The 11,941-nt window shown below is 50.1% G+C and overlaps 1 protein-coding gene and 1 non-coding gene across 2 annotated transcripts in view; one reads left to right on the top strand and one right to left on the bottom strand.

Moving 5' to 3' along the window:
• The first annotated feature begins 6,529 nt into the window (after positions 1–6,529).
• Positions 6,530–6,633, top strand: LOC117998686. Its single transcript, XR_004676042.1, has one exon. It is a non-coding gene; the product is annotated as a U6 spliceosomal RNA (small nuclear RNA).
• Positions 6,634–8,853: 2,220 nt separating this feature from the next.
• Positions 8,854–11,941, bottom strand: part of RBP3 (retinol binding protein 3) — a 9,565-nt gene continuing 6,477 nt past the window's right edge. The window contains exons 3-4 of the mRNA XM_034987114.1: positions 10,707–10,849; positions 8,854–9,248 (exon numbers count right to left, since the gene is read on the bottom strand). Coding sequence (XP_034843005.1) covers positions 8,854–9,248; positions 10,707–10,849 — 538 coding nt within the window. The remainder of the gene's footprint in view (positions 9,249–10,706; positions 10,850–11,941) is intronic.

Raw genomic sequence — 11,941 nt, forward strand, 5'->3', positions numbered from 1 at the left:
ACACGGGGCTTGATCTCAAGACCCTGAGATCATGACCTGAGCCGAAACCAAGAGTCAGATGCTTAACTGACTGAGCCATCCAGGCGTCCCTTGGGGTTAATTCTACTAACATCCTCTTAGCCAAAGCAAGTCAATGGCCAAGCCCAAAGTAAATGGGTATTATGTGCGTGCTGCCCACAGTGAAGCCATGATGAGGGAGCGAATGTGAAATCCTACTGCAGGAACATGAAGAATTGGGACCAATAATTCAACCAACACTCGCTCCATGGTTCTTCACATTCTGAATTCATGAAAGGGGGCAAAAGGAACAACACACCCACCCACCCACACACCCCTTAGCTCTTAGGAAGTGATGATGTACAACGGTTTAGCCTTAAAACACTGTGAGAATTAAGAGAGTTCTGGCTACCAGTATCTACTGCATGTTGTGTTTCTCTCAGTAACTGTTCTGTTTATCTGCATTTGTCCTTGCAAACCTCAGGTCATAAACTCTGATATAACTCAGGCCAGTTTGTGTGAAGGCCACCAGCTGGGAGTTCTTTCGAGTTAGTGAGTTCTTTCGACTGGTTTCCACTTCCCTTAGGGACATGTTCATTTGATCTGCAATTTTCAACCCTCTGGTGGGGCCTCTGGCACAGAACTCAGGCTGTGGTTGGGAAGGAGCTGGTGGGGGCGTTCAGACAGCGGCCAGTGAGCCATCCAAACAGCCCCCAAACTCGACCTCTTCTCTCCCTCTCCATGTGCCAACCTGGTGCAGGCAGCAGCAGGTCCCACCTGGCCCACCCTACCCCCATCCCCCTGACTCACCTTCCCCTCACCTTCCACCCACACACCCATCCATTCTCCACCCATAGCCAGCCATTTATTCACTCATTTATTGACCTCCCCAGGCACCCCTGCTGTGTCAGGCTTGGTGCCAGGCCCTGGGGGAGGCCCCTGAATTCTGCCCATGGTCCTTGTTCAGGGTATGCAGCCTAGTGTACAGTGTGACAGATGCCAAACAGAGGCCTGTGTGGGGCACCAGGCACATGGGAACAGGCCCACAGCAGACCTGTGGGAGGGGAGGACAGTGCTTCCAGAGGCCTCCTGAGGAGTGGGGGCAAGAGCAGATCATCAAAGTCCAGCAGGTGCTGGAGGTTCAGATGGAGGGCGGTGGCTGGGGAAGAGGGGACCAGAGCTACGGTGCTGTAGGATGCTACAAGGCCCGTGTGAGAACCGAGTGAGATGGTGGCCCTCTGAGATGGAGACGGAGGAAGGCTTCCAAGGACAGGAGTTTGGCCCAGACACCAGAAGGCTGGATCTGAGAGGCACTTTGAGGAATCCTCTGGCTGCAGAGGGAAGGGTGGGCTGGAGTAGAGGAGAGGACCCCCTGAAGGAGCCTCTGCATCTGGAAGGAGCCAGCGGTGCTCGCTGCAGGCACCAACAGAGCAGCTCCATTCTTGCAGGGAGGTTTGGAAGCCCCCTCCCTGAGAGAGACATGAGCTTTGTAGGATGGTCCCTTTCCCCACAGAAGGGGGCTGAAGCTTCAAGGAGCCTCCTTCCCCCTCCATCCCACGTGGGTAAGGAAAGGGTGCTCCCTGGAGTGTGAACCTGGAACCTGGAGGCTCCACGTGATGCACTGACGTACATCGTTGCATCTGCCTGATGTGCACAGGAGGTAGATCTTTAATTCCCATGTTAATGCAGAAGAAACTAAGCTCCAAGAGGTTAAGAGTCTTTTCTAAGATCATAGGTTCAGGAGAAATGGTGCAAGAATAAGGTCCCAGGACCACCCAACTGTGAGCTCACATCCTTCCCGGTCTGCCATGCATTTGCTCAGCATGTGGCTACATGGCATCATGGATGGTTTAAAAATAGGATCTAGGGTCAGGCACTGACTCCTTCTAAAATTTCGCCTTGCATCCTGCATACACTCCCACATTTCCTGTCACCCTTTCCTGGAACACTTTTCTATTATCTTGTATGCTACACGAGTTTACTGATTTATCTTATTTTCTGTGTCTCTCCCATTACTGGAGCATAAGCTCCATGAGGGATTTTTGGTTTTGTTCACTGCTGTATCCCCAGCAGGAAGAACAATGCAGGAATGTAGTAGATGTTCAACAGACATTTGTAGAATGAATGAATGAATGAATGAATGAGATGCCTGGTTCCAGTCTCACCCCTGACAAACCCTGAATCAGCTGCTCATAAGTGTTTTGACATCTTTCAGATGGTGTGCACAGCTGTCCTCTGTGCAATCTATTGGATTGGTCCATATTTCTGTGAAATCACTTTGAAAGGCACAAGTGCATTATACTAAAAATCAAAATTTGGAATGGAAGGGGACTCTAGAGTTCTCCTACATCCTCTCACTTTATAGCGATGAGCACTGAGGTCCACTGATGATCAGACCTGCAAAGTGATGCAGGGCAAGTGGCGGTGAGGTCAAGGCCAGGACCCCTGAAATGTCAGCCTGGGCATCTTCCCTGACCTGCCCACATGCTCTAAGAACATTGGCTGTAAACCACACGCAGAATTACTATTAGCAGTGACCCCATCATTTTCAAGCAAGGGAGACATTTTGAAAAATATTAAAGCTAACCAAATAAAAGTTATGAAGAAGCGTAACAGAATGTCTTTCCCCAACTTTATAAGAGGCAGTTTATTTTCATAAAAACTAATGGACATGCAAGTTGCTTTGCAGCCATTGAAATTGACAAACTCCAAGATGACTTATGGAAATGATGACTTACAGTTTATGAAAGTGGCAGCTCCTACTTGTCACCAGGCTGGGTTCCCAAAGTCCCCTTGGCAGTCAAATCCTGCCTCACCCTTTCTTCTCTCCTGCCCTTCCAGAGTAGTCACTCTGAATCATGACTTTGCCCAATCTCCGTCTGCCACCTTCCATACTAGTTAAGGGTTGGCTGGTGATGTTGCCACAAAACATCACATCAGCAGGTGAGAATTTTCCTCTTTAAGTCTGGGGTAAGAATGATCACATTCCTTAAATTCTCTATATCTAATTTAATCTGCTCTACACCCCGATCCTGTGGTTCTGGTAAGATATGCAGTCTGTCATTTTCAAATTCCTCCCCTGTCTTTCAAGTTCACAGAAAGTTCCCCCAATGTGCCCCGCCTATGAAGGTAGCCCCCCTGAGAGTCATACGGTCTCCCCATGGGGCTCTGGTGTCTTTGTCTCTGTCCTCCAATGTGTTCAGTCTCCTCCCCTCTTCCAGGATCTTGGGCCTTGGTGCTTTTCTGGCCACGTTGTCATTACAGATGTCATACAGAAACCACGGAGTCAATGAACAGAAAGGCTTGGCTAATTTCTTGGAATAGGCGAGGGAAAATCCCTTCTAGTGGCTGGGACAATGGCAATGTCTATCTTAATCTCCCAAGCAGCAGCCATTCAATTAAGATTTATAAGAGTCCCCAAAATGTGCTAATGAGGCTGAAATAAGACATTCTGAATTCAGGTCCATTTTAGTTCTCAATTATAACCAAAATCTGCTCCTCCCCCTCCCCTGCCACCCACTTTTATCTGGAGGAGAAGTAAAACCTTAACAAGGCTGGGATCCTGGATTTCAGCTTCTGGCCAGTTCCTGAATCTTAGACCATAAAGACAGGGTATCCTACTCAAATGACTCTATAATTAGATTAATGAACATGAGTGAAGTCCACTGGGCTTAGGGACAGGGAGAAAAGGAGAGAGGGTGGGTCTGATACCTAGAATTCCTGTGTCCTGGGTGAAGGAAGTCTCTTTAGTGCCAGGCTGAATGCAGGCCTCAAGAGAGGCTAGAAATCAGTACTGTATGTGAAATTAGTGATTCAGTTGGTTTTTAAAAGCTGATGGCCAGAATAGCATGGACTTAAAGAAGCACATTAGTGGTGATGGTGATGGGGAGGGGGAGGAGTGACCAGCTGGAGACCCCTGAATCTATTATGTATCCAGACTTGGAAGAGTCTGGGTGCTGGGCCCAGCCCTGCTAACCTCACACAAACCGCCCTATTCTTCTGGGCACAAGAAGGAACTCCCACAGAGGGCTGAACCTCACCAGTTGTTCCAAGGTGAAGGGTGCGTCCTCCCTTTCCTTGACAGGTGCTGGCGCCCCCCTGGAGGCAGCGAGCCTCCCCTGAAGGCCACTTCTTGTAAGAGAAGGTTTTATATACCCTGGTTAATTGCATAATTTTGTTTTTGTTTTTGTAGTAGAAGTCATGAGAGAGGACTAAAAATCATATAGTAAGAGATGAGTCCCATAGGAAAAAAATGTTTTATTTTTTAAAATAAATTATGCTTCCCAGGGTAGCATTTTGATTTGTGCCACTTCCTAGGAGAGAATTTCCAGAAACCAATTTTGAATGGGGGTTGGGGAGGCAGTACATTCTGGGAGGAGAGTTGGGGTTCCTTAAATTTAACATTTTCTTCCCTGGCTGTCTTGTGTTTTCCTGGGGCAGGAGACAGGAAGTCAGTGGCCTCTGATACCCTTGCTATTCTAAGCCGCTTGCATTAGCAAGCTATTTTCACTGACAGCTACCCTCACCAGCAAGGAGGCCAGGAGGTCCTCAGGCCAGATGGCCGCTAATCCTATAGGACCCAGGAGGTGCGAGACGGGCGCCCTCCAGTGGGAATCTCCTAGGCAGGCTTCTTTGCCCACAAGTATGATTTGGGTTGCATCCTTTTTTTCTGAGCCCTGTCCTCTCATTGCATTCAAGCTGTGTGGATAACCAAGGCCCTCACTGACAGGCAGACATGCAAACACAGCTGCGTGTAGGGCTGTGTAGGCAAGCAGGAAGGTGAGATGGAAGGAGAGCTGGGGTCTTCCCCTCTGATGCTCCACTGTGGTCCCTGGCTCCGGCTGGACCGGGGACTTTGGACAAGTCTCCAGCAAGGATCCTGATGGTGAAGGTCCAGCCTGTCTGTGGGCTGGGGTTACCTTGGGGGTTGGGGAGGAAAGGCTGGCCCCAGCCCCTCTCACTGCAGGTCAGTGGGTGCCTTGTGGGGGGGCGGGCCTCAAGCAGGGGGAGACCTGAGAAGTTTGCATGGCAGAGCAGTGGCCCTGACTCCAGGCTGGGCCACAGAAATGGGGGTAGGAGTCTGTGGTGGGGATTTAAGAACCAAGCCAGGACCCCAAAACAAGGGAGAGGAAATGGCAGGTGGGCCCAGAGCAGAGTGCAATTAACTCAGACAACTCATTATCCTGGTGATTGTGTGGACACAGTGGGGTGGGGGTAGAGAGGAGGGATTTTGGGTTAGCTCTCAGATCTCTGCCCTAATTTCAGGAGGGAGGTGTGGCTGTGCACAAGAAGGGGTCTTGGGGACAGGAGCAGGCCTTGGCCAGGCAAGTTAAGAGAAGGTAGAGGTGATGAGTTCATACTGGGACATCAAGAGCTCAAGAGGCCTGTAGTCTATTGGAGCAGAGGCTCCTAGGCAGCTGTCGGTCACCTGGCTCTGCCACTGGAAGAGAGGCCTGGTGGGATTTTGTTTTCCTTTTCCTTTTTCTCCAGTCTTCTATCTCCAAGCAGGTAACAATGCAAGAAAACCACCTCGGAAACACTGACCCTTTCTCTTTGGTCTGAACAGGACCCTTTGGTCTACTTCTCTCACTTCAGGCCCTCTTTCCAGGGCCTCTTCATGATGTGGTAGAAACAGCAGGGTCTTTGGAGCCAGACAGATGTGGGTTCAAAGCTCACCTGTCCCCTAGCCCAGCTGCACTGGACAGTGCAGTTTGTTGTAAAAAAAAAAAAAAAAAAAGTCTGTGGTTGATGGAAGCAGGAAAGGATGCCTTGAGAGGAGCCTGGCCTGCACCCAGCATTGGATGGGCAGGCTGAGGGCTCAGGGTGGACAGTGGGCAGGAAAAACGAGCTACTCAGCAGGACCTCAGCCATGGTCAGGCAGGGGACTGCCTCTGGAGGACGTTGCTGCCACCTCTGCTGAGTGGGGTCATGACTCCACGGCCCTGCACACTAGGCATCTGACCACTACTGCTGCCCAGCTCCCACTTGCTTAAACATTTGACTTGCTTAAACAGATGAAATATTCTGCACAGGAACCTCTGATTGGCCCAGGAAGGACCTCGTGCCCATACCCTGGTGGCCAGGGTGATGGGAAAGTGGACTTCTGGTGTGTCCAGCTTGATGGCGGGGGAAACGGTGTCAGATGACATTGGCTGGACACTGGATTAGCTCATTTCGTCTTCATAGCCCTGAAAGTGCTATTACGTCTCTCATTGTCCAGATGAGAAAACCAAGGCCCAGAGAGGTGAAGCAACTTGCCCAGGGTTGCGCAGCTGGGAAGTGGCTGGCCTGGCCTTTCCCCCGGGACAGGTTCAAGATGGAACCTGGGCTCCCAAACACCTCACTGCTCTTAGTGAGTCTGTTTCCCACAGGTTCATATGGGGAGCGCTTCTCTGAACACTCAAAGGGGGTGCATATGTTGGGTGGCCTAAAGGACACGTGTCCTTTGTGCTACCTGTGTGACCTCCTGTGAATTTGTGAGCTTAATTGAGTGTCAGCTGACTCCTGCGGAAATGGTAAGAATGGTTGTCCAGTGTTCGTTTTGGCAGCACATCTACACAAATCACAGTGATACAGAGATTAGCGTGGCCCCTGCGCAAGGATGACACACAAATTCGTGATGTGTTCCATTAAAAAAAATTGTTGTCCATGCACTGTGAGGCTCAGAAGAGAACTATGTATGTCATCCACCCTAAGAGCTGCCCCACCCCTTCCCCTATTTAAGACCCATGGAGTCTGTGCCGTCGGCAGACCCCCAGCACCTAGTCTGACACCTTAAACAAAATCAACTGTCAATAAATGTCGGTTGTGTAAATCAAGGAAATCCAAATAATATCAAAGGAAACCCATGGAAAAAAAAAAGCAATCACTAGTGATCACTAAGGTATGGTTAGTGACTCAAGATATAATTTGTTTTATTTATTTCATTTTTGAAATAATGACTGCTGCATTTGAAAATTATGATCTATGCTTATTATAAGGATTTAAGAAAAAAAGAAAAGTATAAAGAGAAAAAAAAAAGTTAAAATATGACCCCTGATTCTACCACCTAGAGGAACCATTGTTTGATTTAGGTGATCATCAGATAGCTGTGTGTGGGGAAGGGTGGGAAGGAAGAGGGAGGAGAGAGAACGCCTAGAATGTAAGCATGTAGGGGCGTCACACATCTGCCTGGATGTTAATAGGTCTAATGAAGAAAAGGGTGAGATTCCAGTATCTGTGCTACAGTTAACATTCAGTCGTGCACTTAATCTTAGTTGAATTTAGCAGAAGGAAGAGGAACTGGAATGCTTTCCATCAGAGCTTTCCTATTTAGACAGGGTTGGTTCAAGGTTTTCCAGGTGGCGAAATCCCTAGGTATTGCTGGTGACCCAGGGGTGTGCTTAGACTCCACAACTCTCTGGGACCTGGGGAGGGCGCTGGTGAAGTCAGGGTTGTGTAATGAAATCGGCCCAGTGCCCTGCGGGACGTCGCCTGTGGCAGCTCCAGGCTGGACTCCCCAGACATCAAGGCCAGATGGCACCAGGACTTCATCCTCACTCAGACATCTTGGAGCCCAGGCTCTGAGAGCACTAACTGGGGGCTGTGGATGTCCCCACTATTCCAGCTACATCCCCACCATGACTTTGGGCTGGGGCCTGGAAGTCTCTCACTTTAGGGTCCCTGGTGATTTCCAGCAGAGTAAGTTTGCGTGGCTCCCAGGGCCAGCCAGGGGCCTCATTCCTCCAGGTCACCCCCCAAGCTCCCCATCTCCTCCTGGGGCTTTCTCGGTTCTGGAGGAGGTCTTGGGGTCTGCCAGCTTCTCACCCTATTAGGATTAGGCTTGGTCGCCGGAGCCAGCACGGTGATAGGCTGCACTAGGCCAAGAGGGGCAGGCACCCAGACCACCGTCCAGGGCCACTCTCCCCTCAAGTTGCAACTCTGCATGTCCAAATGCTGCATGGTACTGGAGCCCACTTTTGGGAGCCCCTGACAGAAGCTGGAGAACAAGGCCAAGGGAGGAACGTATGAAGGGAAGACAGACTTGCCATATAGAATTGGATTGGGAGGATTCCAGGTGAAACTGGACCCGTCTTCAAGGGTCTAAGGGCTGCCACCTAGAGGAAAACAGACTTGCTGCCAGTTACTCATGTGTGCTCCTTGGGCACCAGGTGCTGTGCTAAGTGGTGGGCAGTAGGAGACCAGGGTGAGTAAGATGGCCATCGCTCCCGAGAAGCATGATGGGAACAGAAACAATCCCCGGGCAGGAGGGAGAGGTGCTTTAATGGGGAAGATGCAGACGCAGGGAGGGCAGAGAGGGCACAATGTGCTGGGGAATTGGGGTGCCTGGCCTCTAGGCCTGCGCTGTCCCACATGGGATCCACCAGCTGCAGGTGGCCACCGAGCACGGGACATGTGTGTGAGAAATGGGATGCACTGTAAGTGCAGACTACCTACCAGATTTCAAAGGCTCCCTGCAAAAACATCTCATTCATAATAATTTTTATACTGCTGAAATGGTACTACTGTGGATATAGTTGGTTAAATAAATTACACTATGAAAATAAATATTACCTGTTTCTTTTTACTACTAGAAAGCATACGCTGGTATCTGCGGCTCACGTTGTAACTCTATTGGATAGAGCTGCTCCCTGACCAGGGGTCGGCAATTAAGAAGCACGGGTGGGGGTGCCTCTGGACTTCACCTCGCCCAAAACCTACTATGGATGGGGTTGCCTCTGAGGGGTGAGCTCCCTGTCCTAGATGTTCAAACGGAGATGTTGGCAGTGGTGAAGAGACCATTGGATGAACTCCAAGGGTACCACCAACTCTAACTCTACGGGAGCTCAGCAGGCCCCTTTGCTGCCCCTCGCGGCCTCAGGCAGGACCACGCGCTGGAGTGCCCTTTTTATGTGGCCTGGAGGTCCCGCCCACCCCGGGGCTCCTTCTTGCCCTCAGCAGAGTGTGCTGGAGCATCTCCTTGGCTCTGGCGAGGGCCGCCTCAGCAGAGACAGCCACATGGGGCGTCACACCCACCCCTTCCCAGGAGCTGCCATCTGCAGCCCCCACTGAACGGGCCGTGGGGATGGTGATGTAGAGATGAGTGCCATCTACGTGGTAGGTTTGTGGTGGCTGGCAGCCCCCACTGGTCACCTCCCCGATGACCAGTGCCCGGCCCAGCCTCTTCATGATGTAGGTAAATTCCTCTGCGGCGCCGGCCGTCAGGGCGCTGGTCAGAATGGCCACATTTTTCTCAGAGCCGTAGCGTTCACCTGGAAAATAGAAGGTCCTTCAAGATGGCAAGTCCAGCCCCCACCCGGAGGCACATGCCTTCTCCATACTGTCTGGCCCCGCAAAGAGGAAGGCCTGGACTTTAGTTCTGTGGCCTTGTGTCCACATGCAAGTCACTCCTTCCTGAGCCCCAGTTCTGTATCTGTAAAATGGAGATAAGAATGTGTGCCCAGAAAAAGGATGCTCTTCCTCTTCGTGAATAATGAGAATACCTAACCTGACCAGTCTCACTTTTCACTTTGGACTCCCAGAAGATCCAAACGTGTGACTTCATCGCAACAACCCTCTAGGACAGCGACGTCTGATAGAAATGCAACAGAATGTGAGCCAGAATGTGAGCCTCAGGTGTCACTGTAAGCTTTCTAGGAGTCACATTAAACAAGTAAAAAGAAACAGATGAAATGAATCCTAATAATGTTTTATTTAACTCAATATAGCTCAAAAACGTAATCAATAAAAATTATTGAGTGATTTTCTATCCTTATCTTTCCATAAGAAAGTCTTCCAAATCTGATGTGCACTTTATACACTTTTTACATCTCAGTTCATATGAGCCCCATCTCAATGCTTGGTGGCCACGTGGGACGTGCAGCTCCTGGGTTAGACACCACAATTCTAGGACCCCATGATCTGCAGATTCGAGTCTATTTGTTCCTCTTGGTTTTGAATGTCTATTTGAATTTACAATTCACCTGGTTCTAATTTTTATTTACATTTTGCAATATTTTTGCATGTATGTCTTGAAGTTCCCCTCAAATCCTCGTGTGATAAGGAAGTGTAAAAAGTGTGAATTGTGGGGACAGCCATGTGGCTGTCTCCTTCTGGTCATATGCAGCCCCCACCATTGGTCCCCTAGCCCCTCGTCAGATGGGAGTGTAGGTTCATTGGTTTGTCGTGCTGAGCAAGGGAGTCGGAGTGAGCCTGTCACCCACAATGGGGCTGTGAGAGCCCTGGGCCTGCATTCGCTCCTCCAGCCACTGCTCTGGGTCCAGAGCCACAAACTTTCTTCGAGCACGTATGCTGAGCTGCTGCTGGGAGCTCAGGCAGGATGGGCGCCAGACACCCTGTGTGGTTTGGTGATGGGCAGGGGGATCCTTACAGTTTTGCATTTGTCTTGTAGGCTGATGGTTGTAGTGGTGAGAATGGAGGGTATTTTGGTTTTAGACAAACCAGTGTTCAAACTCTGGCTCTTTCACTTGCTAGTTGGGTGATGTTAGATAAGATACTCAACCTAGTTAAGACTCATTTTTCTCCTCTAGAAATTAAGTATAAAGGTAGCATTTTGCAGGGATTAAGGATCATCTGTAAAAGCGCACAGCATAGGGCAGGGGCTTTATATTTTACTATTACTTTTCCCGGAACCCAAGCTATCTTTCCTTTCCCTGATTTTCCAGAAGCTTCTAGAATGAGAACAGGAAAGGGAAGGCTTCTGCACATACCTGCGAGCCGGGAGTGGGTCCAGAGCTCACTGACAGAGTCATTGGGCCGGCTGTAGATTTTGTCCAGCAGAATTGGAGGGCCTTCATCGAAGAAGTAGGAGCATAAGGCAGAGATGGAGGAGGTGGGGCCGCCGATGTTGAACCTGAGGGAAGGGAAGTGGGAGCCGTTGGGGAGGAGTTCACAGGGAGGCCCTCCATTCCCCTCTGGGAGCCTGGGACCTTTGTCCTAAGAAGGACACTAATTCCAGGCAGCCTCAGTGCCCCATCCTAGTGCCCCATCTTCCTCCTGCAGAATTCCTTGTTTGGCATTTCCCAGCATACAAGTCTCTTGAGAACAAGAGACTTTGTGGTCAAATTTGTGTAGAAAATATTGAATGCCATACCTGCCCCTTCTGATCACATATTAATACATTATGTGATACGTATTGTATAAATTACATTAAAGGCTCTGACAAGTCCTGCAGTCATGAAATTGTTGATAAATTTTCCCCACTTACTGACCATGGACTGCTCTCCCGCACCCCTGCTGCCTGTGAGGTTACTGCCTTCCCCAGCTGCATTCTCCATAATCCCACAAAACCCACTGGACATTTTTGTTGGTGTGTCCTCATGGGGCACTTAGTGTAGCAGAGTGCTCAGAATTGTGGAACTACATTGGGAGGTGGGGGGACACGGGAGAAGGGGAGAGCCTGTGCCTGTCCTTAGCATGAGCATCATCTGCATGTTCAATAAGTGTTTGAAGGATAAAATCTTCAGGGGTACGACAGGAGCCCTCAAGCGCAAGTTCTGGCAACACACACACACAGAACCCTGGGAGATGTTTCCTTTTCCAGGGAGAACAAGCCTCTGAGATCCGGACCCCCTCCTAGTGAGGACCAAGAACTATGGCTGAGTGGCAGGTCATGACTTGGCCAGTTCTGGCAACTTCTCTTCTGCAGCTGGGGGGTTGGGGTTCCACCTCCGGGGGGGGGCAGCCTGCCCCTCCCTGTGCCCGCGCAGGTGCCCAGAGCAGTCAGGGAGTCCTGGGCCTGGTTGCTGCAGGCGGGGAAGTTGCTCTTCCACCCTTCTCCAGGAGGGAGGTCTCTAGCTGCTAGAAAGCATCCGGCCAACAGTCTTTTTGTGAGGCAAAGAATTCTTTTTGCAAAAATAGTGGCTAATTTGCAAATTCTCTCCGGGACTCTGGTTTCCTTCTTTCTTTCTTTCTTTCTTTCTTTCTTTCTTTCTTTCTTTCTTTC

The sequence above is a fragment of the Mirounga leonina genome, unplaced genomic scaffold, assembly GCF_011800145.1.
Source record: "Mirounga leonina isolate KUSES-001 unplaced genomic scaffold, KU_Mleo_1.0 Mir_114, whole genome shotgun sequence".
NCBI lineage: Eukaryota > Metazoa > Chordata > Mammalia > Carnivora > Phocidae > Mirounga > Mirounga leonina.